This window comes from Moschus berezovskii, chromosome 8, assembly GCF_049115385.1.
Source record: "Moschus berezovskii isolate FMDL1 chromosome 8, NW_MosBer_1.0, whole genome shotgun sequence".
NCBI lineage: Eukaryota > Metazoa > Chordata > Mammalia > Artiodactyla > Moschidae > Moschus > Moschus berezovskii.
The window spans coordinates 92,998,265-93,025,112 of record NC_142467.1 but is presented as its reverse complement, the minus strand read 5'-3'; the positions used below and the strand labels follow the sequence as shown (position 1 = coordinate 93,025,112).

Genomic DNA, 26,848 nt, shown 5'->3' with positions numbered 1-26,848 from the left:
CTTAGAAACTATGTCAAATGCCCACACAGGAGTGTCAGTTTCCTGCTTTCCCGGGAGGCTGATGGTGGGGGGAGGTGGCAGGGGGCCTGGGACCTCATGGTGGGGAGCCCCATCTGGACAGCACCTTTGGGGTGGTAGGCCGATTGGGCTGGGGGACTCACCTGTCTAGGAGGCTGGGTGGCCTCTGGGAAGGCAGCAGCAGTCAGGGCCTGGATGTCCGCCTGGCATCGGGGGCAGGGAGGGGACCCGAGGCTTGGGCTCTGGCCTGCCCACTTGTTTGCCCAACTTTTCCTCTCTGTGGTGGCCACAGACTGGCAGGTCCCGTGCCAGGTGGAACCAGCAGGGCGACAACCACAAGCCGACTGGCGAGAGTGAGAGAGACCTGGTTGGGTGTGTGGTTCTGTCGCAAGGTGCACTCACGTGGGAGCCGCGGGCCTTAACCCCTGCCCGCCCGGAGGCCAGGGATGCCCAGTTCCATCCCACTTGCACTGGCTACTGCCAAGCCCTTGACATCAGCAAGAGATGCGCCCATGTGCCAGGTGGAAGACAGTGGTAGAATCAATTCAGAACTGAGTGAATGAATGGTGCACCCCTGCCTGCCACCCCCCTCATCGCTCCCCCTGCCTTCCTCCAGGCACTGTCTCGCACCTGGTGGCAGGACCGCTCCTTCCCTTCCTGAGGATCTGAGTGCAAAATCTGCTTCTCTACCCCGACATGAGTGGCAGGATCCCTACTCTGAGAATTCTCTATCACTTCCCAGCTGGGCAGCTTTGGGCAAGTCACCCGGGCCCCCTCAGTTTCCTCTTCTCAAAAAATGGGAACAGAGGCTTCCCTGGCAATCCAGTGGTTAAGACTGTGCTCCCAATACAGGGGGTCATGGGTTCGATCTCTGGTCGGTGAACTAGAATCCCAGGTGGCATGCCTTGCAGCCAAAACAAAAAAATCACCCTCCCCCCCAAAAAAAGAAACAACATAAAACATTGTATAATACTCCAATAAAAACAAACAAGCACAAAATGTTTAAAAATGGAAACAACACTGGTGTCTGCTCCTAGGATTGTTTCCTTGAGTAACTGAATGAATGTTGGTCCATGAAGTGCTCAGAACTTTGCTGGGCACACAGTAGGGCAGCACTTTCTAATCTCTACCCACAGGTGGCTGGTCTGAATGAATGAGAGCTGGGTGAGATACACACAGGATTTGGAAGAGCCGCTCTACAGAAAAGAACCTAAAATAGTTCATTAGTTTTACACATCGATTCCCTGTAGAGATGACAATGATTTTGAATGTATTGGGTTAAATGAAATATATTGTTAAAAGTAATGTCACCTGCTTGTTTTGTTTTTATTTATTTTTGGACATGTCCCATGGTATGTTGGATCTTAGTTCCCCGAGCATGGGATGAAACCCACAGCCCCTGCATTGGAAGTGTAGAGTCTTAAGCACTGGACCACCAGGGAAGTCCCAGGTTTTTTAAATTTCTTAAGAATGTGGTGGCTAGAAATCTTTAAATGACATTTTAAAATTTATATCGCCTTGTAATTCTACTGGAAAACACTGGGATAGTGCTCAGTGACTAAACAACAACAAAAAGCACATCTGAACTGTGGAGCCTTTTTTGATCACATTCTTTTGCCGCTGTACAATATCTATTATTTTCAAAGTATTTCTTAGCAGTTGAAATGCCTTGTGTGTTGTCTGCTTGTTTATCTGTTTTTCCTAGATGTGTCTCTCTCTCTTTTTTTTCTTTGTGGCCACACACGTAGCTTTTGAGATTTTAGTTCCCTGACCAGGAAGCAAACCGTGGCCCTTGGCAGTGAGAGCACTGTGTCCTAACCGCTGGACCACCAGGGAGTTCCCTTAGATGGTTCCTCTCTGAGGTAGGAATTTGGTCTTGCTTATTCGTGTGTCCTTGTGGCATAGAACAGTGCTTGGTACATAGCAGGTATTCAATAAATATTTGTGAAGTGAATGAGTGAATGGAAGGAAGGAATATGGGGAAGTTTGGGGAGGGAGTGAAAGACTCATTAAGTCCCTTTTACCTTCAGGATTGATGCTGAAGCTGAAACTCCAATACTTTGGGCACCTGATGCGAAAAGTCGACTCGTTGGAAAAGACCCTGATGGAAAGACTCATTGGAAAGACTGAAGGCAGGAGGAGAAGGGGACGACAGGATGAGATGGCTGGATGGAATCACTGACTCAACAAACATGAGTTTGAGCAAACTCTGGGAGTTGGTGATTGGCAGTCTGCATGCAGTCCATGGGGTTGCAGAGTCCGACGCCATTGAGCAGCGAGCGACTGCAGGACCCAGTACTAGAGGTAATAGCCTCTATGGCCACCAGAGGGCGCCCGAAACGAGGTTACCAATCCCAGTCGCGGCAGCTTTGGTTTCCCATCCTGAAAACTGGGAATTTTGAGCAGGGACATGGGAGGATGAAGCCTGAGCAGCAAAAGTCGCTGCCCATCCCGATCCTGGCCCCTCCTCTGCACTTCCAGTTGTCCTAGTCAGTGGTTCTCAAACTCTATCAGGCATCCGAAACGCCTTGAGAGGCTCAGCGAAAGATTATGAGTCCCCACACCCCCGAGTTTTTGATCGAGGAGCCCTGGGGTCGGGGTGGGGGCGGGCCCGAGAACCTGCATTTCTAATAAGTTCCTGGTGGATGCTGATGGGGGCAGGTCCGGGCACCTTGCTTTGAGAACCATGGATCTAAATCTTTTCTCAAGGCAGATTCAAAATGAATCAGGACCGAAGAACTCCTCTTGGAGCCTTTTAGAAAAATGGTGGCAAAATACACAAAGCATATATTCACAAAATATTCACTCGCACAGCTTGGGTGCATTCAGTACCTTCACATTGTTGTACTACTATCCCCACTATCATCTCCAGAACTTTCTCAGCTTCCCAAACGGAAGCTCTGTGTCGATGAAACACTGACTCCTCACCCCTCCCCCACCATTTACTTCTGTCCCTCTGGATCTGACTCCTCCAGGGACCTCAGGTGAGTGGAATCAGACATATTTGTCCTGTGTCTGGCTTCTGTCACTGAGCATCGTGTCCTCAAGGTTCATCCATGTTGCAGTGTGTGTCAGAATCTCCTTTTTAAGGCGGAATCATATTCCATCATCGTATGGGTAGACCACATATGTTGATCCCCTCCTCTCTGAGTTGGCTCACTTCTAACAGCTAAGCTGGGGGGATCCCTCCACCTGATCCTGGGTCCTGTTCTCTACGTCTTCCCTTTTCTTCATTTGTCTCCTTGTTTTGATAGAGAATATTTTAGAAGCATCTTTCTGAGCCCTGGTTCTGACTGAAGGCTGCTCTGTCTCACTGTTTCCCCTTCATCCCATCACTCAGCACCCCAAAGCCCAGTCTTAGCCTCCCGCTGACCTCGCCAGCAACCTGACAGTAAAGAGAGGGGCCATGTGTCTGGAGTTGGACAGGCCTGGGTGAACACATCCCAGCTCCGACCTGCACCGACTGGGTGCTCAGACTCCCCCACCTGCCTCCGAGCAGAAATCATTAATAATGAATAAAACTACTAATAGCAACGTTTATTATCCTCCAAACCATGACTTCAGAATGAATAACTGCCTGACCATAGCACTGGTGAGCTCACCACTACACTTTAATAATATTATCATTCTTAACACAATAAGAAAAGAGGCTGCTTCACGACGAGGTATTTTGTGTGATTCCAAACATGTGGTTTCAGCTCTCTGGGCTCCTGTTTCCTATGTGTGAAATGGGGATGATAATAGTTTCCATCTGGTTATCAATATCAACAAGTCTTTATTGTCTTCTAGGTGTAATTAGGTAATGGGGATAAAACCTTCAGAAAACTAAGATCATGGCATCTGATCCCATCACTTCATGGCAAATCGATGGAGAAACAAGGCAAAAAGTGAGAGACTTTATTTTGGGGGGGCTCCAAAATCACTGAAGCTGGTGACTGCAGCCATGAAATTAAAAGATGCTTACTCCTTGGAAGGAAAGCTATTACTAACCTAGACAGCATATTAAAAAGCAGAGACAGGAGAAGGAAATGGCAACCCACTCCAGTATTCTTGCTTGGAAAATCCCATGGATGGAGGAGCCTGGCAGGCTACAGTCCATGGGGTTGCAAAGAGTCGGACATGACTGAGCCACTTCATTTTCACTTTAACTTACCATTAGGCTGTACTTGAATGGTAATGCTTCAAATGAATATAATCTATATTAAAAGGAGACTTGGGGTTGGAGAACAGGGTGATTCTGTAGAGATTAGTGTTTTAGACATGGACCCAACTTGATTAGAGATAAAATGATTGAACATTAAAAAAATAATAATAAATAAAATAAGATAAAAAGCAGAGACATTACTTTGCCAACAAAAGTCCATCTAGTCAAAGCTATGGTTTTTCCGGTAGTTGGGCTATAAAGAAAGCTGAGCACCAAAGAATTGATGCTTTTGAACTGCGGTGTTGGAGAAGACTCTTGAGAGTCCCTTGGACAGCAAGGAGATCCAGCCAGTCAATCCTAAAGGAAATCAACCCTGAATATTCATTGGAAGGACTGATGCTGAAGCTGAAGCTCCAATTGGGCCACCTGATGCAAAGAACTGACTCGTTGGAAAAGACCCTGATGCTGGGAAAGATTGAAGGTGGGAGGAGAAGGGGAGGACAGAGGATGAGATGGTTGGATGGCATCACCGATTCGATGGACATGAGTTTGAGTAAGCTCCAGGAGTTGGTGATGGACAGGGAAGCCTGGAGTGCTGCAGTCCATGGGGTCGCAAAGAGTTGGACACGACTGAGCAACTGAACTAAACTGAATGGGGATATAATAGTAGTTTTAAAAAAATGAAACAGGGACTTCTCTGGTGGTCCAGTGGCTAAGACCCCATGGTCCCAATGCAGGGGGCCTGGGTTTGATCTCTGGTCAGGGAACTAGATCCCACACACCTCAACTAAGACCCAATACAGCCAAATAAATAGATAAATATTTTTTAAAAATAAAAAAAAGAAATAAAAATCAGGTTTCTGACTTTTGGGGATATTGCATATAAAGGCTTTAGCACTGAGCTTGACACTTAAGAATGTTATTATTATGTATAACTAATTTTTACCACATTACAAATACATGTTATATATCATAAATATCTTATTTTACTTATTAATATTACTGATCATGATACCATATCACTATTTAATAATGTTAATATATCAAGACAAAATCACACATAATTTGTATGTCCTGCATAATGATAAAAATTAAAGTTACTTATTATCACGTATTATTGATGTGATATGAAGTCGCTCAGTCGTGTCCGACTCTTTGCGACCCGTGGACTGTAGCCTACCAGGCTTCTCTGTCCATGGGATTCTCCAGGCAAGAATACTGGAGTGGGTTACCATTTCCTTCTCCAGGGGATCTTCCCGACCCAGGGATCGAACCCAGGTCTCCCGCATTGGAGGCAGACGCTTTAACCTCTGAGCCACCAGGGAAGCCCCATCACGTATTATTACATAACCATTACTGACATCGAACGTAAGCATATTTAATATAAATATTACTAGTATGATGATTTTAAACTGCAATTGTTTTTATATTCGTTATAAATAATGCTCTTAAGTACTACATCAGTCTGGAGAAGGAAACGGCAGCCCACTCCAGTATTCTTGCCTGGGATAATCTCACTGACGGAGGAGCCTAGCGGGCTACAGTCCATGGGGTCATAGAATCGCACACGACTGAGAGACTGAGCTCTACAGCAGTACCGGCAAAAATGGTGCTGCTCTTCCACTCCCTGGGCGCGTGAGGGCGCTCGCGGCGCTCCCGGGGACTCTGACGCACGCAGGCCCCGCCCCCGAGTCCCTATTGGCGACGCGCGCAGTGCGCAATGGCGCAGCGCCTGGCCCCGCCCCGGGCCCGCCCCTCGCTCCCTGGCCCGGCCCCCTCCCTCCGCTCTCCAGCCGGCGGCGGTTGTTGTTCAGCGGCGGCGGCCGTAGCTCGGGTCGCAGCCTCCGGCCGCCCGGCCGCCCGCCAGCCCGCCGGCGGGTCCGCGCGCGGCCATGGAGCTGGAGGTGCCGGACGAGGCGGAGAGCGCCGAAGCCGTGGCCTTGACCTCGGAGGCGGCCTGGGCGGCGGAGAGCGGTGCGACAGCAGGTAACGGTTCCGGACCTTCCTCCCCTCCCCGCTCCCCGAATGGACCCGTCTGACCCCCTTGCCGGGGCCCAGTGGACCCGTCCGAGCGCTGGAGGGGCGTCGGGACCCGCTGCAGGAAGGCCGGAACGTTCCACTCGGGGGCGCTCGCGGGGGGGATGGAACGCCCCACTCCGGGGCCAGGGGACGCGTCGTCTGGGGCCCGAGGGAGGACGGAACACCTAGCCTCGGTGGCTCACGAGTGGCGCCGCCCATTCCTGGGGTCCTTGGGGAGAGCTGTGGGTCTGGGGGCGGGGGTGGGTGCAGGGCCCCGTTCTGGGAGGCTGTGGGTGGAGCAGCCCGGGTTGGAGGCGCGTGGGGAAGATGGGTCCTCACCTCTGGGCGGGGGCAGGCGACCCCCATTTAGGACGTGCCAAGGGTGAGTGGGTGCCCCTCCTGCCTCCTGCTGAGGGCGCTGGGGGACGACATCCCACCCGGTCTTGTGAGGGGGCTGCTCTACGCGTGGGATTGTGGAGTACCCCCGTTCTGGTGAGGAGCCCTGCTTCCAAAGGGTGATGCGGACCCTCTGCTCCCGGCCGCCCACCTTGCTAATGTCAGCTCCCGGGCCTCACCTCTTGCCCTGAAAGCGGTCACCCTCTGGGCCCATCTTACTGGTCGTGAAGGGCAGGGGCTGCTGTGGTGTAAATAGAGGGGTTCTCGAAGGCCAATCGGGCCAGCTTCCTGACTACCTTATCATTCTTTGTGGAATTCACCGGACCAGGTTTTTAGTTCACTGGCCGTTCTTTCCCTTCCTGGGCCTCAGTTTACTTGCTCTAACAGGAGGGATTAGAGGTTGACATCTCCAGACACCTTCAGTGCCAGGGCTCCGCAAGCAGGTGGGAAACAGGAGAGCCCCCAGCCTTTTCCCTGGATTTTGAGAGGGGGCTGCCGTGACTCTGTAGGGGGTACTGCTTTCCCCAGCCTCTCTCCTAGGCCTGTATCCCTCACCCTGCCCTAGAGCAGGTTTGGGGAGGGAGGCGGCCTCACCCAGCCCTGCGGGCTCCAGGCTGAGCCCAGCCCCTGCCTGGAGGGGCCGGTTCCTTCTTGGTCCAAATTTCAGGCTCCCAAGTACGAAGTTTCCGGATCTGCAGAATTCTCCATTTCCCCCTCCCTTCCCCCGAGGCAGCCCTCGCTGGCGAGTCCCTGTGGACACCCACCTGGGGTCCCCATCCTCCTCCTCCCCCAGGCCTCCTGAAGCTTCCGTGGCAGGCGCTTGGGAGAAATGTCTGGAGGAATAGCTGGAGCAGGGAGCAGTCACACCCCCACCCCAACCTCACCTCCCCACCCTCATGCCCTCCCTCCCCCCCAACCCCCCCAACTCACCCCAGGCTCCGGAGCACTCCCACCGCTCCCCTTCCTGCTACCATCTGGAGCTGCGTGGTAGATGACCCCGTTCAGCTCCACCATCCGGCCCCCACGCCCTGCTTCTTTGCTGGCAGCGATGCCGTGGCTTGCCAGCACCAGACAGCAGAGGGACCTGGCTGAAGTCCCTTCTCAGCCCCCTGACCTCCACCAGCAGTCCTGTGCCCTATATGGGCAGAGACAAAACAGCCTAGGACGCAGTGACCACAGGAAAGCCACACAGCGAACGTCTGTCTTATCAGGGGCTAGGTGATGGGGGCAGATAAAGTTCCCGGCCCCGGCTGTGGTTGGGTCTGAGCACAGGGACTTGACCAGTGAGACTCCCCCGACCCCCGCCTGTCCCCAAACCCGCAGAAACCCAACTCCCACAGCTGATTGCGTATTTCACTCACTGTAGGGTCAGTAGCTGCCTCTTCTCTGCTGAACCCATTTCTGTTAAATTGGGGGAACAACTGTCCACGCCTTTCTTGCTGCTCACACAGATGTGTAAACACACAGCCGGGGCTGCTCATTCACCAGGGGGTTCGGAGGGTACCCTTCCACCTTGGCAGTAGTGACGGTTGGGACTGGAAAATTCTTTGTTGCGGAGACACCATCCTGGACACTGTGGGGGTGGAGCAGCATCTCTGCCCCCACTCACTCGATGCCAGGAGCCCCCCAGTCATGATGACCACAGACCTTCTCCCCAGACATCACCTGTATTCCCTGGAGACGCAGCCACCAAGGGTGAGGCCTGCTGTACTTCCCTTATCATTCTGTGCCTTGCTGGCTTTTCTATCCACAATATGACCCCCGCCCCCGGCCCCCACGTTGATATCAGTTCTTTTCAGAGACAGAGAATACAGCGCTGTGATTGAGAGGGTGGAAACTCTGTAGCTTGCCTGAGTTCCACTCAGGTGCTCTGTGACCTCCAAGGTTAAATGCCTTGATCTTTCTGAGCCTCAGTGTCCCCATCTGTAAAATGGGGCCATGCCGCCATCAGTACCTGAATTAGCACGTCAGCAAGTGGAGAGTCCTTGGGGAACTTTAGCAACAGCCCACGCCGGTTAGGCCTTACTGACTCAGAGGGCCTCCTGGTGGGGGATGGTTGGGTGGTGTCTGGAGCTGGCTTTGTTATCACAGCCATACTGCAGTGAACACCCTTGAATGTGGCCTGGTGCTGTGGTGCTTTCATCTCTAGAGGTTGGAGTCCCTGCCTCTGAGTGGCTGGGTCAGGGGCGAGCAGGTTGACGCTTGGGGGCTTTGTGGAGAGTCCCGGCAGGGCTGCGAGAGCCTGGCTGTCTGTGTGCCCACAGCCTTGCTAGCTCCGCTCCAGATTTTATCGGCCTCGGTCACTGGGGCCAATCTGATGGGAGTTAAATGTTAGTGGTGTTTAGAATCTGGTTACTTTAAACGCCTGGGTTCCCAAGACCTGGTCCAGGGAAGGCCTGCTGGGGTTCTCTGCTGGCTCTTGGGGGCCGTGTGGGGTGTCTGGCTCCAGCAAGGATCTCAGGGAGGGCTGGGCCCTGTGGAGGCCCATGAGCTGCCTGTGGGCCTCAGCTGTGCTGTGGTCTGGTGCTTCTGTGCTATTTCCCTCCTGCCCTTCTTGCTTCCATGATATTTCAGAACAGTCAGCTTCGTCCCACAGACCCCCAACCCTTTCCCACGTCTAACTTGGTGGCAGATTTTGTCGGCTTTGCCTCCAAATGGACTTAAAATCCTCCCACTTCCCCCCACCCCTCTGGCTCCACCTGGTTTAGCCCCATCCTCACGGCTGGCCTGATGTCCTGTCTCTTCCCGTGTCCCCTGCCACTCAACTCCAGAAGGCCGTGCCCCTCCTCTGCCACAGCCCTCCAGGGTCCCACCTCTCTGGGGTAAAAGCCCATGTCCTCCCCAAGGCCACGCATGTCCTGCCCTCCCCTCTTCCCTCTCTCCCCTTCTCTCACTCTGTAAATGACACCTAGGCCTCCACCCTGCTCCTCTAGCACACCAGACCCAGTCCTGCCCCAGGGCCTTTGCGCTTGCTGTGCCCTCTGCCTGGGATGCTTGGCCTCCATATCCCTGTCTTTGTTTCTGGAGCTCTTCCAAGTTTTTGCTCTGACATCTCCCCTCGGACTTCCCCTGATGGTTGAGGGGCCTGAAGGAGGGGCAGAAAGCCATCATGGCCCAGGCAAAGGCCTGAGTGGCTTGAAGAGCCGTGGGGGCCATCATGGCTGGGTGGGTGGGGCCTCGTCATGAGGCCTCCTCTGCAGCTGCGGGTGGATGGTCACCTGGGGCTGTGGCTGCCCTCGTCCCCTCACTGACTCAGCTACGGCTTTTGGAAGCAGAAGGGTCCCAGTTCTGATCCCACCCTGGCCCCTTTCTAGTGATGTGACATCTGGCACTTGGTCTGGCATACTCAGTCCCCTCTGTAAAGCAGCCTCGGGAACTAGACCTTCTTTGCCAGCTGGGGACCCTCTGCCTTGGTTTCTCCATCTGTGAAATGGGCAGATGACTGTGCCTTTCTTGGAGGGCTGGGCCAGGTGGATTGGCATGTAGAGCCCTGGAAGGATGGGTGGGGACCTGCTCAAGGGACCACTTCCCTCAGAACCTAGACGGGCGGGGCCGATGTCCAACTCAGCTCATGGGGTCGTGTGTTTATCTCTCGCTCTGTACCTGGTTGTGGCCTGTTGGACATTCGTGGAGGCTGGCTGGGGGTGGGGGTCAGGTACCAGGGCTCCCTCGCCCTCAGGTTGGTGGGGGTTAGGATGCGATGGCAAGCTGGTGGGACCAGGGGTCATAGACTGAGGCCCGAGTCCATCCCACCTGCCGGTTTTTGTCGCATCTCTTTGGTGTTTGGCCATGCCCTGTCACTTGCCTGTCATCCACAGAGCTGAGTGTTGAGATGGGCTTGTGGCCTGTGAAGTCAGGGACACTCGCTGACTGGTGCTCTATGGAAGATGCCCGCCAACCCTTGAGTCAGACCATGCCAGCTCCAAGGGAGCTGTGAGGGTAGTGAAAGGGGCATTATGGCCCCAGGGGGTGACCAAGACCTGCTGCCTTGGAGCTGTCAGGGGAGCAGGTGACCCAAGGGAGAAATAGCAGTCCTGTCAAGCATTTAGGCAGGAGATCAGCTGTGCAAAGGCCCTGAAGCAGGAATGAGCGTGGTGGGGACCTGGCCTCACTTGGGTTCTGGTCTGAGTCCAGTTGATGGTGCTGGCAGGTGTAAGCAGGGCAGTAAGTCACACTCCAGAGTGATCACACTTGGGCTGCTTGGTAGGGAGAGGGCTGTGGGGCTGGGGGCCTGGACGGGGGTCTTGTTGGGGTGGAGGAAGATGAGGGAGTCTGCACCCTGGAGTTGATGAGGGCAGATAGGGAAGGGCCCAAGAAAGAGCAGGTTTGGGGGTCCAGGCTCTGGCAGGCTTGTGCTGATGGGGGAAGGGCAGATCTGGTGGGCTTCCCGGGATTCCCGATGCAGGTGGAGGCCCATGGGATCTTGGGTGGGGCAGCCTGAGGCTCGGCCTGACTCACTGTTGCCTAGGCCAAGGACTGTGTACCTCTCTCCAACTCGCAAGGTGAGGACAGTGGGGTCCCAAAGATTTGGTAGGGCAGGAAGAGGTGGGACCCACCTCCCCTGGCAGCGCTCATTAAGTGACAGCATTTACCAGCCTGGGGGCTGAGGATCAAGAGCATCTGCACTCCAGGATCCCTGTTGCCCCAGGCTGCTGCCCCAGCCGCATGTCCCCACTCATAACAGTCTAGGTCGGAACCCTGCTGGGAATTTCTAGGCTGCTGCCAGCTGGCTGCGGGGCTTGAGGTGGGACTGCCCACGTTGGAGATTACTGACCTGGGGATTAGCTGAGGGGCTCCTGCACTAACTAGGCACCACCAGGCCGCCTGGAGAGGTTAGGGTCCAACCTGAGGAACCAGGTGCCAGAGCCAGCAGGAGGGCATCTGGGGACCTGGCATCTGGCTCTGACCCAGGAAAGGGACCCCAGCATTAGTCACAGTCATGGCTCACTCAATCACACACTCATCATGTCCATATGTGGGCCTTGATCCTGGGGGCCGGGGTTGTCCTTGAAAGTTTGAGGCTGTGGGATGCAGGGCGGGTGTTTGTGTACACGTCGGTGCTGGGCCAGGCGCTGGAGCCAGCCCGAATGAGACAGCGTGGTCCCTGTGTGGGGGGGTTGCCGCTGGGGTGCATGCAGACAGTAAATAAAGGAGGTAAGGAGGTATGATGCTGCCAAGGGGAAGAGAAGGGGAGAGAAAGGACAGGGGTGTGTACTGTGGAGTGTGGGGAGGGGCTTCCAGCACGTGCTAAGGCCCTGGGGCAGACCATGTTGGAGGAACATAGAGGAGGCTTGTGTGTCTGGAGCAGGGGGGCAGGGGAGGTCAGGGAGGGGACGGGCAGGTTGTGCAGGGCCTTATGGGCCTGGGGGAGGAAATGGACTTTTACCCCAGGGAGTTGGGAGCCCTGGAGGGCTGTGGGCAGAGGAATCACGGGGCCTGACTCAGATGCTCACAGACTAAGGCACAGTGGGAGACAGACTGTGGAGAGGGAGGAGGGAGTGGGGCACGGGGGCAGAGGGGACTGGTGGGTAGGGCTGGGGCTCAGGTGGAGGCAGGAGTGATTCAGAGTAGATTTTAGAAGCCAAGTTGACAGGACTGATTGAAGGGTTGAACATGGAGGAGCAAGAGACCGAGGGGAGTAGGGGGTGACTCCCATGTTGTGATCTGCACCCCAGAAAGACAAGCTGCCTCGTCTAAGGTGGCAGACGGGTGGGAGCAGGTGTGGGGGACGGTCGGGTGCAGTGTTAGTATGAAACAGAGCAGTGCGTGAGGACAGAGGACCCAGTCTGGAGCCCAGGGGGTGGTGGGCAGGTGGCTTGGGGGTGGGGAGGTGGGGGCGAGGCAGGGCCAGGGCCTCCCTGTGTGGAGCGATGACTGGGTAGCTGAAGTCCCTGCTTGGGGACACGTCTTAGCACCTCTGGTAGGACATGGCCTTTCCAGCCTGTGACCACTGGAGGGAAGGTGACCAGGGAGTGGGCGCAGAGGATTTGGGGTCTCAGCAGCCCCGGGAGGCTCATGGGGGAAGCAGGATCCAGGCTTGCCTTCCTCTCCAGGTCCCGTGAGGGTTAGATGAGCCAGCCCACAGGAACTGTCCAGGACAGGGCCCAGCCCTGGAGGCTGGTGGCCCAGGGGGCACCTGCCAGGGCAGGAATCGGAGTGGGCTGTCTCTTGGGCCCTTCTGCCACCGGCCAGGGGCTGGGATGGACGTGGAAAGAGCAGGGGCCTTTATCGGGGTGTCCTCAGGATAGGAGGGATTATCAGGGTCAGCACCCTGAGCCAGCTCAGGGTTGACTGGTTGGATGGTGGTGGCTCTGGGATGTGGGGTGGGCCCTGACTGGGCCTGGCCTGGCTGGGGTGGTTAGGGTGGGGCCCCCGGGCTTGTGTGTGAGCAGGATGAGGAGGGGGAGGGTGTGAACCATGGTGGCTTGGTTTGCACAGCACACATGTGCTCATGGGCAAGTTGTTTGTGATCTGGGAGTTGGCTGACTCTAGGAGGGACAGTCCCCAGGTCTGCAGGAACCCCAAGATGTTGGAGCATCATTAAGATGCATGTGATTAACCCCTAGTGAACTGTTCTGAACTCCCTCCAGCAAGAGTGAGAGCCTGTGCCTCGTCCATTTCTTCCATCTTTGCTGAACTTACACACAAGGGGATGTCTTGATGTAGTTGCAACTTGTATATATGTATGTTATACTAATACATATGGAAACTGTGTCAGAGACAACGTGAATCAGAGGGAAAGGTTTTCATGTATTGTTTCATCTTAATGTTTCATTTTCATTTTGTTGAAAATGTATCCTGGGACTTGTCTGGTGGTCCAGTGGTTAAGATGCTGCACTTCCATTGCAAGGAGTGCAGGTTTGATCCTTGGTCAGGGAACTAAGATCCCACATGCCAAGTGGCATGGCCATAAAATAGAAAAAAAAAATGTGTCCCAGCAAAAGGAGCAAAAAAACCTGACATTAAGGGACCTACCCACCGAGGTCACAGATAAGAGAGTTCTTGAAACCTCTGTCCATAAAAAGAGTTCTTGGGCCCAGCCTGTCTTGATTCCATACCCACAGACCCTTCTCCACCACTCACTCCACTCCTGCATTCCATCCTACACGTCTCGGGACTCTTACCTCACTTTCTGGGAACTGCGCATCAACTGCATCATATGTTTCCCATTTTCAAATTACAGATCAGTCTTTTACCTATTGATCTGTAGGAGCTTTTTGTATATTATGGAAGCTTTATTTATTTTTTTAATCCATGATACAAGTAAGTGCAAGAAGCTTCTCCCCGTCTGCTCACGGTGATTATTGATGCCAGGCAGATATTTTGTTTTCACATGGTCACATTTATCGTTATCTTTCCTTCTGTGGTTCCTCAGGTTGGTGAATGTGTCATTTGTCCTGAAGTAACAGTTGGATTCCTCTAGTGCTTCTGTAATTTTACTTTTTTCCCTTTATGTTTAAATTCCTGTTAGATTTGGAGTTTATCCTGGCATGAGATGTGTGAGGGTTTAATTGAGCAGAGTGCTCCCAGGCAGCTCTGGGTCATCCCAGCCCCTCTTCCTGGATAATCTGCTTTCCTCCTGCTGGCAAATGTCACCTCAATCACAGGCCAGACTCCGGCGAGTGGCTGGTCTATTTCTGGACTTTTATTCATTTCCCCTCGTCTACCTATGCCTTCATGCAGAAGTCGTGCCTTCAGCTACAAGTAATAACACGTTTACCAGGAGAAAAGCCACAGTGAGACCTGCAGTTGGTGGAAAGTGAGCGTTTGTTTCTGTCTTGACCCTGCATCTCTGCAGAGACAATGACTGTTATTCTGGGTTTACCTGTCTCTGTGTATATTATTATCCTTTCAACATTTTACTTTGCAAACTTTGAAACCTTCACAGGGTTGTGGGGACATTCTGGCAACACCCACATGCCCTCTGCCATGAAGTCCAGGGGAAGGAGGACACACAGGGCCGGGCTCCCTAGGGCTCTGTCACCCAGTGTCATGACTGATCCCCACGCGGCCTGGTCTGACACCAGCTGTTGATTCAGTCAGAAATGCAGAAAGCCTGGCACTAAAGAGACCCCGCAAAGGATCCTTGTCTGTGGTCTGAGGGCTGAACCCAGCAGGCAGGGCATCACCTCACTGGGCACATGGGGAGCATCCTAGGACCTCGGTGATCCGCATGTACCTGGGAGTGAACGTGTGAGTTACAGGTACATTCCAACCGCTAGGTAGACCTGCAGATGGGGAATCTGTAAGGAGGACGGAGGAGGCTGGGCTGTGTGTCCCATAAACAAAGAGGCTCTCTGAGCCCAGCGCAGGGTCACGTGGAGGAAATGGAACATGGGACAGGATTCAGTTCCATGAATTAACCCAGGCCGTCCTGCATGGTAACATCTGCTTCCTCCCTGAGACTCCATCCAGGATCACAGTCAGCATTTGGGGTCAGTGGGACCCTCTGAGGGCCCCTCTGTAACCCTAACCTCAGATGACCACCCATACCCTGCCACCTGTGGAGCCACCGGGCATGTGCCTGGTGACCCTGCCCTCCTCCAGGGAAGGGAACCCGTCCTCTGCCTGCTCCTCCATGAAACCCACTTGATTTCCCTGGCCACGGCTGCCCCCACTGCCCTTAGACCTTGCACGTGATGGCCGTGTGGTGACCATCCACTGCCCTGTGGGTCGTCTCTGCCTGAGCTGCAGGCCCTGAACTCTGGCAGCAGACCTATGCTTGGTCCTGATGGCTGTTCTGCTGTCTGTGGCACCAGTAGTGAAGGTTCTGGAACCTTCTTTCTCTCAGGGCCGCAGAGTCTTGAATAAACACCCCTGCCCCAGCCCCCCTTGCCGTCCCCGACCTTGTCCTGTGCAAGACTTCCTGTTTACCACTCTGGAGACACACTCTGTGCTCTAAGACTTGGGGGGGGGGCAACATGGGCTGCTGGTCAGGACTTGGCCCCCACCTGCACGCCCCCCTCCAGCCACATCAGATCCTGTCTGTTGTTCCTGAAGAGTGTCCCATCCCATCACCACAGGGCCTTTGTGTGTGCTGCCCACTGCATTCCACCACCCCCCCCCCTTAGAATTCAGCTCTCATGATTTTTCTCTTCTGTGAAGCTGCCATGTGTTTCTGGCCCAAAACACAGATCTGACTCCATCCTCAGGCCCACCCCAGGCACCTCTCTCACCAGAACTCCCATCTCCCACCCCCTCCACCCCCACCCACAGTGCAGGGGCCCCGGGTTCAATCCCTGGTCAGGGAACTAGATCCCACATGCCACAGCTAAGATCTGGCACAGCTGAATAAATATTTTAAAAATACTTCATTGCTAAAAAAAACTCTACTGGCTATCTGAGCCTTTAGAAAGTGGTAATCATTTTGCAATGGTAACATCAAAGATCACTTAGGACAGATCACTGTACCAAGTATAATAGTGATAAAGTGTGAAACGCGAAAATTAGCGGAATGTGATTCAGAGACTTGAAGGGAGCAGATGCTGTTGGGTAAACGACGTTGGCACACCTGCCCAGTGCAGGGCGCCCACAGACGTGCAGTGCGAGAAGCACGCGGTGTCTGCCCTGTGCAATGAGGTGAGATTGGGCTGCAGACCTCAGTCTGCACTTAGGCATTTTCCTAAACACTTTTTTGGGTAACAGCTTTGTTGAGATGGAATTCACGTGCCTCTTGGTTTTACCTATTCAAAGTGTGTAATTCAGTGGTTTTACTGTATTCACAGAGTTGTGCAGCCATCACCACAGTCGATTTTAGAGCACTTTCATCACCCGAAAAGGAAACCCGTCCCCTTGAGCAGTCCATCTCCACCCCCTCCCCAGCCCCTGACAGTCAGTACCCCACTCTCTGTCTGAGGTTCAGCCTGTTCTGCATGTTCCCCATCAGTGGAATCACACCCTGTGTGTCCTTCTGCGTCTGCTTCTCTCACTGAGCATCGTTCTCAGGGTAGCGAGTGTCACGGCTTCTCCTTCTCGAGGCCAAGTGATGCTCTCGGGTGTGGAGGGACACGTGTGTGTATCCGCCCATCCGTGGACACTTGGGCTGTTTGCACCTCTCGGCCGGTGTGGCCCGTATGCTGAGAACATCCACGTACAGCCCTTATGTGGACACGGGTCCTTGTGTCTCTTGGGCAGACACCCAGCCTTGGGGCTGCTGGGTCAGATGGAAACTCCGGTTACCCTTCTGAGGAGACACCGCTCTGTTCCCACTCAGCTGCTCCAGTCCCCCTGCCCCATCCTCATCGTGGGTCGGGGTGGGTGCTCACCATGATCTCCAGGTGTGTTTCCCTGACGGTTAGTGAACATCTCTTGCCTGTTGGCCATTCATGTTTCCTCTTTGGAGAAATGTCTGTTCAAATCCTTTGCTTCTTTTCTTTTTTCTTTCCTTCAAGTTTTTTTTTTTTTTTTCTGAGGTGGACTGTTTTAAAGTCTTCCTTGAATTTGTTGCCACATGGTTTCTGTTTTATGTTTTGGTGCCTTGGCCATATGGTATGTAGAATCTTAGTTCCCTGGCCGGGGATCAAACCCACACCCTCTGCATCGGAAGGCGAAGTCTTAACCACTAGGGACCACCAGGAAAGTCCCTGCTTATCTTCCAGTTGGGTTGGGTTTTGTTTCATCACTGAATTGTAGACCTTTCTATGGTCTCGACACGAGCCCCTCCTCGGGTAGGTGATCCACAGTGCTCCCTCCTGTTCTGTGGGTGGTCTTCTCACCTCTGCAGTGGTGCCTGTGGAAGCACAGATGTATTTCATTGTGACCAGGCCCCATTTCTCTCTTTTCCTTGGCTGCTGGTTCCCTGGGTGTTGTAGCCGAGAAATCCCTGCCTGACCTGGGGTCATGAGGATTTACCTTGTTTTCCTCTGGGGGTTTTATGGCCTTAGCCCTCGCGTTCGTTTAGGTTTGTGATGAGTTTGAGTTAATTTTGTGTTGCTGTGAGCGGGACCCCAGTGTCTCCTCTCGTCCAGTTTTCTTGGTGCCCTTATCGTCTGGTCTCCAGTCACTGGGGGGACAAGACAGACCCCAGTCTGGGAGTGGACCCTAACAGCAGCCGCACATGGGTCCTGCAGCGACAGATGTGGCAGGGCCTGTCCCGTCCCTGCCCTCCCCTCTTGTCGCTCACTCTGTCCCGGCCCCAACAGCCTCTGGCTGACCCCTGGCTCCGCAGTCGCAGTGCTGCCTCAGGACCTTGGTGCTGGCTTCTCCTGCTGCTGGGAGGCTGTGCGGCTCTCAGATGGCTGCTTCCTTCCCAGCTGTTCAATGGATGCGGTTGTGGCTGAGGCTGGAGTCTGCTGTCTGGCGTCAAGTGCATCCTCCTCTCTTGGTCCTGAGTGGCCTCTGGTGAGTGACCTGGCCTCTCCGAGCCTCGACCTCCACATCTGCTGCGTGGAGGTGATGATAGCACCAGTCTTGTGGGCTGATGGGCAGTTTCAGTGAATCAGCAGTGCTGGCCTCATCGCACGGTCGCGCTCAGCAGTAACTGTTCCTGGGCCCTCATCCTGTTGCTCCAGCTGCTCCCTGCAGTGACCAGCAGGCCAGAGCTGGAGCCCCGCACGGCAGGCTGTACCCCGAGGCTCCTTCCCGCCTCTACCCTCTGTGCCAAGCCTGCCTGCCCTGGCCCACAACCTCGACATGATTCCCGGGGTCACCGCCAGGGAGAGAGGGTGGGTGCCGGTGTCCATGGTGGTGCCAGGTACCCGCTCCCTGGGCTGCAGGAGATGTGACTGCTGCCCACTAAGGGAGCAGCTGCTGGAGGAGCAGAGGTACAGAAGAAGGTCTAACAAGGCAGGGTGTGACTTATGATCAGCGGCAGGGAGTGGGGTCAGGGGCCAGCTTCAGCCAGTGGTCAGGGAAGGCCTCTCTGAGGAGGTGCCATTTGATCCAGGCCTGCTCCGTGAGTTGGGGCAGAGTGTTCCAGACTGAGGAGAAGCATGTGGGAAGACCCTGGGGCAGGACTGTGCCTGGCACATGTGAGGAACAGTGAGGGGGCCATGTGGTGGGAACAGGGAGGAAGGGCAGGAGGAGGAGAGGGGTGAGGGCCAGAGGACCCACCATATTGACTGCTCTCCATCTGCATCTGCTCTTCCCCTTTGTCCCCCAGGGGCCATGTGGAGACCAGGTAGCATCCGTTAGTCACTGCCATGTAACATTATCCCAGAGCTTCATGGCTTAAAACGGTGGTAAACACCTGTCATCTCACACTTTCTGTGGGTCGGGAATCTGAGGGTGGCTCAGCCCCACACCTCGTGGCTCCATCTCTTATGAGGTCACAGTGAGGCTGTGGGCCAGACGGGAGGAGCTGCCCCCAGGATGGAGCCTCCATTCCCTCATCTGTAAAATGGGATGCTCCTAATCCCTGTCTCATCAAATGCGGCTGTGTGGTCAGCCTGGCTCAAGGGACCTCAAAGTGCAGGAGCCCCGGTGACACCCCCAGAGCCCAGCCAGGCATTGGGGACCTGGCTCGGCTGTTGACTTGCCAGGGACTTTGGGCAGGTCCAGGTCCTTGGGTTCTGGAGGCCCCCTGGGAAGTGGAGCCTGGGACTCAATGTGAGAACAGCCCCCACCTGGCTGGCAGCACCACCCCGCCAGCGACCAGGGGACTTCCAATCATGGCCCCCACCTCAACGTGAAGCCCTCGTCCGCTGGAATCCAGTGTGGCATGTGTTGTCCGGTATGATGTGTGTCGTCTGGTGCAGTGTGTGTCGCCCAGCACGGGCTGCCAGAAAGTAAAAATACATCTGGGAGGAAAACTGGGCCAGGGAGCCTTGTACACCAGCCCTGAGACAGCACATGACCCTCCACTGGATGCCTGCGGGGTGGGCGGAGCACTATCCCTGGGCACTCTGGCTACTGTCCTCCAGTCTGGCCCCTGTCTGCTGTCCACCTCCTGAGCACTAGGCCCTGCGCCCTGGTTTCCCCTGGGGAGCCCCTGCCCACCCCCCCAGGCAGGGTGCTGCAGCCCTGGGTGAGCAGGACCAGGCCCCACTGGGTCAGAGCCTCCCTGCCCTGGGACTTTGCAGGGAACAAGAGGAAGGGGCAGCTGGTCCACCCCTGGGCCCAGGCGTCTGCTGGGGGGTCAGCACCAAGGACAGCAGTGCTGACGGGGAGACAGAGTCCAGCGAGGCTTGAAGCCCATCACCACGACCTCTTTGGTCTTGCTAGTTTGCAGACCTTTTTTGTGAGGAGCTGGGTGGTCTGTGTGGGAGCCGACGCAGCTGTAATTGTGAATGAGCGGGAGGGACCATGCGCCAGTAAAACCTTGTAACAACTGCGGTGAGTTTGGTCCATGGAGCAGGTTGCTGGCTCTTGATTTACATCAACAAATATTCTTCCCCCTGCACTCACCTTGTTTCTTCAAGGAGCATCCATCGTGTTTCTGTCTTGATTCACATCCGAATACCCCTTCTCTGAGCCCAGTTTCCTCCTCTAATAGGAGAGACTAGCAGGGTGTTGCTTGGGACAGGCTGGGCTGGAAGCACCACAGTCCGTGGCCGTACTGGCTTCCAGCCCTTCATCTGATGTCCAGCCTGAGGTAACATGTTGGAGACACTTGCGGGCTGCATTCCCACCGCTCTTTCCCAAGGCTCCTGACAGGGCGTACTCTCAGCCTCCTCCATGCAGCCCTTCTGGGTTTCTCACTCGGCCGATACTCGCTGAGGTCCACACCATGCCCAGCCCTGGGCAGGTGCAGAGGCATCCAGGACGGGAAGTGGAGCTTTTGGTGAAGTTGGGAGGGCACTGGGGGCAGGATTGTGGTGTGTTATGCAGAGGGGGTGATCCAGGCCACCAGGGGAGGATAGAGCTGGGATTGCTGCGGCCGCAGGACAGGTGTGGGGAAGGTGAGCTCTGCCCGGGTGTGAACCAGACACGGCCTCCCTCTCCTTAGCGCCTGCATCACGGGTGGAGCCGTGCCCTACCCGGCGATGGTGTGGGCCCAGTGGAAGACCTTGCACAACCAGGCACGTCTGCCCAGCGCAGAGCAAGTCGCTCATCAAACCCCCCAGGCCCTGGGGCTTGCTGGCTGCGCAACCTCAGTCAGGCTATGTGGCTCTGACCCCGTTATCTGGAAACTGGACACCAGAACCTCCTCCACCCCCCGCAGCCCCTCCCCCGCTCCAGCCTCGGGGTAGCTCTTAGTGCAGCCTGCAGTGACCTTGCGGCCTTTGAAGTCACCGCTCCAATGGCCCTCAGCCGCCCCAGCTGTAAAGTGGGTCGAATGGCAGTTATCTCCTGGAGCTGGTGAGAGGGTTGGAGACCTGGCTGGATAGACCCTAACCCGGGGAGGCTGTGTGCATGTGTGTGTGTGTGTGTGCATGTGTGCGCATGCTGTGGCCTTTCATTACAATGCACTTCAAACAGAAGACAAAACAGACTGGATAGTACAAGTAAGAGCATTTTTATCATGAAATATTTTAAATACTAGAGAGTCATATAATAAGCACCCACACCCAGGCTCTGCCTCTTCTCCCATACATCTTTATATGTGCTCCAGGTCTCCCACAGCACTGCCTGTGTCAAGTCAGGTCATCCCCTGGGTGCTGTCCTAGGCGCTGCAGGGTGCTGGGCACACCTTGGCCCCATCCACTGGATGCCAGGAGCCCCCAGTCATGACAGTCACAGACTCTCCAGACATTGTGCAGTATCCCCTGGGGGCAGGATCACCAGGGTGAGAACCGCCTTTTGGGCACTCCCCTCACCCAGACCCCTGGGTGGCCTCTGCTGGGTCTCCTCTGACCCGTCACAGAAAATGTTTGCTGACTCCTGACTTAAGGGAGAAACAAAGATTTGTTTAACCTGTATAGTAACACATTGGTGTCTTTTATATTATTCTGAATTTTTCTGAAATTCACTTAAACTCTTTTCTTACTGAACATCAGGCAAGAAGTCAGTTCCCTTTGGAGTGTGTTCTCCCTAAAGCAGGACCCTGGACACAGAGGGTGCTCACTGAGTGTGTTAGGTGTGCTCACGTGTGTCCACTGCTGCTCGCTGCTCACTGGGATCACTCACGTTTGTGGGCAGAGCCTCAGAAAATGTTTCTCTCCAGAGTTTGAAAACACCTGACCTGAAAGGTCAAAATTCACCTTTAATGTGGAGGAAGAATATTTTATTAAGAACATTTTCAGTTGTACGGAAAAGTTGAAAGAATTGGAGAGTGGACACTCACTCATTACCACTCAGATCCTAGAGTGGAGGTTTTGCTGTGTTTATCCCTCCAGCACCTGCCATCGCTCATCCATTACTCTACCCATCTAACCTTTTGAATGCATTTCAGAGCTGCAGACATCAGCACACTCCCCTTGAAGCACTTCAACATGTGTTTCATTAACTAGATTTTGATATTTTCCAGCATGTTGTTGGTGATGTTAACTACTCTGATCACCCATTAACTTTAGACTTCTTAGCCTTCCCTATCATTAGTACTGGTGGTAAAAGTCTGAGATAACAACAAAAATATGAAAGTTTTTTATTCTGTCACTGTGTGATATTTACCCCAGATTCACACCTATTCAGTGTCACACCAGGTGTGACCCTGGTGAAGGAAAGATTAGCAGCTCCCTGTTAATGTCTGTTAATCAGAGAGGTTGGGTCCAACAGATAAAGATTAACTCAAGTGTGAAACCAGGGACAGGCATGCATATAAGAGTAAGAGCAGGTGGTGGTCCAAAGGGCAGAAACTCCCGTATCTGCTTGCAGTATGACTGCAGGTGAGTTACTGGTATCTGTCTGGCCACCTTGCTCTGCTCCACTTAATTCAATGCTTGGTCAGTTGGTTCTGTAATTTAGATTTTGTAAAAAAAAAAAATTTATCTTTTCAATTTTCATTCCTTTTCTTTTTTCATATTTTATTGCATTGGCCAGTTCTCCCACTGAAGTGGTAGCCCTCACAGCTGCACTCTGTCTTGTGGTTGATGTTAATGTGCTTACTGTTTGTACTTTTTTCTTCTTTTTTTGGCTACATTGCATGGCTTGTGGGATCTTAGTTTCTTGATTGGGGATTGAACCCATGCCCCTGCAGTGGAAATGTGGAATCCTAACCACTGGACCACCAGGGAAGTCCCCTACTTGTTTTTAAGTAAAGGTTGTTCCTGTCCCCCAACCCACCCCTACTTTCCCCGCCCCGCACCTTCCTCTATTTTCTTAATAGCTTTTTGGACATGACTTTTCTGTTGAATTTTATGGAACGCTGTTCTAGATTCTAAGATGTGATCATGAAGTTTTTCACCTCTGACTTGGGATCACTTCCTAAATTTCTCCAAACCCTTGCTTCCTTCTGTAAAATGGTCGTAAAGAAATTAGATCACAAAGTCAGATGGTGCCTGCCTCAGGTGCTCACAGGCGCCCTCTGGCTGCTGTGGGGGGAGCAGACCGTGAAGGGTGAGAACATGGATCCAGGTGAGTGAGCGTGCTGGCCTTGTCTGTGTAGATTTGCTCATTTTCCAAGGAACCCAGGTTTATCTCCAAAACATTGTGACTTTGAAAGTTGACTCAACTCACATTGACCCTCAACCGCCAGAAAGAAGGCCCAGGTAGGGGTTCCCAGTGGTATAACTGGGGGATATACTCACCGAGCTTGGGGCTGTGGAGTGGGTGGGTGGATGGGGGGCCTGAGTTCACACCTCTGCCTGTCACTTTCCTGTGGGGACCGCCAGCTTCCAGGTCCTCATGCAGACTGGGGAGGCCAGTCTCCGTGTCACCCAGTCAGCGTGGAATGAGGGGATGAGATGGGGGGTTCTGTTGGACAGGGCCCGCACAGCAGGTAGTGTGGTGCTGGCTGTTACCGTGTCGCTGCCATCATAAACTCATTGTGTGGGGTTTTCCACCGTGGACTAGTGTAGACAGTCTCACTGCCTGTCTCCTGGGGCATCTGTAGTCGTCATGACTGGGATTTTATATACTGGGAGGGAGCCCCTAGCATCCAGTTGAGGGGCCAATGCGGCTCCACATCCACAACACCCCAGATGTCCCACAGAGTGACCCTCCCCTCATGCCTGCAGTGCTGGGGGCCTGGGTTAGCAAATGGGCCTTGGGGGTGCCCGCAGCCCCACACTGTTTGTATCCCGTGCAGTGCGCTGAGGAGAGGCTGGGCTTCGCAGATCACAGCTCAGCTGCCAGGTGAGAGCTGTGGGGGGTCCCCGTGCTTCTGTCTGGTGTGCTTGCAGTTGTTCGGAGGCTGAAAAAGGAGCAGCAGAACCTTGGGCTTGATCTCGTGTGTCTTCCCCTCTCCAGTGGCTGATGTTTACCGTGTTTTGTGGACATCTCAGTCCAAGATGGGTCAGAAATAGGACAAGCTGGCCCTTTCCCACAGGAGGTGGGGGAGCGCCAACCTGGAGGCTTGGCTGCCCTCCCTGAGCTCAGACACCTCCATCTGGCTGCACGGCCTCATCTCGGGGTGGGGCAGGGGACCAAGATCTGCGTCCTCTTGCTTCGCAGTATCACTGCTGGAGGAGCGGAGTCTGGAGGAGGTCCTGGAGCCACATGTCACTGGGTGGTGGTTTTGCAACTGAAGAGCTTCATTCCTTTAAAAAAATTTCTTTGAGCCATAGTTCACATAGTATAAAATGAAGTCTTTTAAAATGCACAATTCAGTCATTATTATATTCGCTTTGTTGTGCCACCGCCACCAAAGTCTAATTCCAGAACACTCCATCAGTCCCAGAAGGCCCTTAGCAGTCACCCCCCCACCTCCTCCCCCTCAGCCCCTGACAACCATTCACCCACTGTGTGTCTGTGGATCAGCCTGTTGTGGACGTTTCCCAGCAGTGGAATCACACGTAATGTGTCCTTCTGTGTCTGCTTCTCTCACTGAGCATCGTGTTCTCAGGGTCCATCCATGTGGTAGCGAGTGTCGGGGCTTCTCTTCATGGCTGAGTGATCTGTTGTGTGGGTACCTTGAATGTTTTGTGAATGTGAAGAACGCAAGTTGGATGGAGGGCGTGAAGTGCTCACTTCTGTCTTCATCTCCCAGAGGCTGAGACTGGGTCCTTATATTCCTCTTGGAGATGCTCTCGGCCGGGAGGAGTGGCCCCTGTATCAGTTAGCTGCTGCTGTGTAACAGCCACCTCAGAGCTGCAGGGCTCAAACTGCACACATTTGCCATCCTGTCATCTGGGCTGGGTTTAGCAGGCGGCACACAGTCTAGGAGGCTCCTGCACTCGCAGGCCTGGAGGGTAGGGGCTACCTGGTCCTGCCCCCATGGGGTCTCCTGCAGGGCCTCAGCAGGGACCTTGTGGCTCAAAACCACCCACTTTCCTCACGCTGCAGGGTCCCTTCTGCTGGGTTCAGTGGCTCAGGGTGGGTTGCCTGGCTGCAGGGGCTGCAGCGTCCTGGGATCAGCCACAGAGCCCTCCTTGTGGGTTACAAGCAGATTTTCCTTGGTAGCTTGTGGGTGGCCTGTCCACTCTGGTCATGGCCGACCAAGACTTGGGGGGGCCCTGGCCCAGGGGGACTTTGCTCCTGTGGCCAGACCATTCCAGTTGATGGGAAGTGAGCGAGCCCTGGCCCCAGTGCTGCTTCCTGGTTCAACTGCCTCATACTGTCTCATTTGCTCTGAGTCATGGGGAGCAGCGCTCCCCTGGGCACCAGGTGGGCAGTGATACCACAGTGACCGCCTCAAGCCCCCCTGCCCCTCTCTGAGGAATGCTCCCCTGTGCACTCCAGACAGCTCTGCAAGTGACAGGGCAGACGTGATGCCCCGTGACTAGGGATATGGAGAGATAATACACAGGCACCAGGTGGGGCCCAGTGCTGGAAGACAGAGAAAGCCAGAAGGTAGGAAGAGTGGCCTGGAGTTAGGGGGGCAGTCTGGGGTAAGGTGATCAGGGGAACAGCTTATCTGAAGTGGTGATGTCTGAGCCAGGTATTGGCTGAAGCAAGGAAGCAAACCATGCAGAGGTCTTGGGAAGGTCGTTTCAGGTGGGGAGAACAGCCCATGCAAAGGCCCTGGGGCAGGACTCTACCTGGCATGCTGGAAGAGAACAGCAAGGAAGCCCACGTGGAGCAGAGTGAATGAGGGGGAGCAAGAGGGAGGGAGCACAGGGAGGGGACAGGGCAGGTCGTGCAGGGCCCTGTGGGCCACCTAGATGACTTGGGCTCTTATCTCCAGCGAGGTGGGACCCAGGAGGGCTCTGGGCAGGGGAGGGGGCCAGGCCGGGGCGGGCCTGACTCTGGTGCTCACGGGTACCCTCTGGTGGCTGCTCTGGGAAGGACAAACTAGGGGGGCAGTTTTCCACGTGGTACAGGATGGGGGCTGAGAGGAGCCAGGCAGAGGTGGGCTATGAATGGACTTCAAAGTAAAAATAACCTAGTGTTTCTGCTGAGGGATAGATGGTAAGATCCCCCCCCCCGCCCCCGGTCCTTGGGGGTGTGTTTTCTCTGCCTCAGTTTCCTCATCAAATGTAAGAAAAGTGGTCCTGTGTATGCCAGGGAAGGGGTCTCTCACCAGCATTCTTCGTGGGAATCTGTGAGGGGGCCAGCCCGAGGCACAGCTGTGTCCTCAGTTCCCACCCCCAGGTCTCAGCCCTGCCTCCCGCCTGCAGTGCCTCACACTCTCCCCCTCCCCAGGCTATTTTTAAAACCTAATTTCCTCGAAAACGGGTAGCTCATTCAAAAGATAATTGGTCACGTCTTGGGCTGGGAAGAGCACAAGATCTTGGTCCCTGCTGCCCCCAGCCTGGATGGCAGGAGTGGGTGCAAGAGCCATCTGGCTGCCTGACCCCAGAGCTGATGGGCAAGGCTCCAGAAGGGCATTTCAGAGAGCGGGTGGGCGCGCGGATGGTGGGACTCTGGGGGAGGGGGAAAGGAGGCCCCTAGAGGGGGCGTCAGGGTGCATGTCTAGGCAGAACCCTGTCTCAGGTGTGCTGGCTGCTTTTGCCCTTGCTTCTCCCCCCACTCTGCTCCTGCTCTGGGCACTCCTGACTGTGGCCTGGGCTGGCTCAGAGCCTGCCTGCTGCCCTCCTGGCCTCATGCCTGGGGGGATTCCAGGTGGGGTAGGGCTGCCCCTTTATCAGCCATTCAGTGTCCCTGAGCAGGGCAGACCCGCTGGACTTCACGTCCAGCAGTGGTGTTGGCCAGGCCCCTACCCCTGCAGAGGCCTTGGTGGTGGAGAGGGCAGGGACCACGGTGCTGGACTGTCTCTACCCCTGGATGAGGGGTCTGGAGCTGCAGAGGACGTGGGTGGGCCCAGGGGTTGGGCTCCAGGCTCAGGTGCTCCAGGCAGACTGAGAAGGAGATGCCTGGGGCCCCCAAACAAGGTCTGGAATGTTCCATTCAGTC

The 26,848-nt window shown here is 54.6% G+C and overlaps 2 protein-coding genes across 16 annotated transcripts in view; one reads left to right on the top strand and one right to left on the bottom strand.

Moving 5' to 3' along the window:
- Nucleotides 1-7,588, bottom strand: part of TJP3 (tight junction protein 3) — a 38,441-nt gene extending 30,853 nt beyond the window's left edge. The window contains exon 1 of one of the 3 annotated variants that reach the window (XM_088838884.1): nt 7,508-7,588. The gene's annotated coding sequence lies outside the window, so the exon portion shown is untranslated. Of the gene's footprint in view, nt 1-161; nt 381-7,507 lie in introns of those variants that run through there. The other 2 variants (XM_088838885.1, XM_088838887.1) reach the window with 2 other exon arrangements.
- The window catches only part of PIP5K1C (phosphatidylinositol-4-phosphate 5-kinase type 1 gamma), a 47,693-nt gene continuing 26,782 nt past the window's right edge, over nt 5,938-26,848 (top strand). For all 13 annotated transcript variants that reach the window (XR_016038071.1, XR_008686431.2, XM_055429758.2 and 10 more), the window contains exon 1: nt 5,938-6,148. Coding sequence is in view for 11 of the 13 variants with exons in the window: in XM_055429758.2 (XP_055285733.1) it covers nt 6,055-6,148 (94 nt within the window). In the remaining 2 variants the exon portion in view is untranslated. The remainder of the gene's footprint in view (nt 6,149-26,848) is intronic.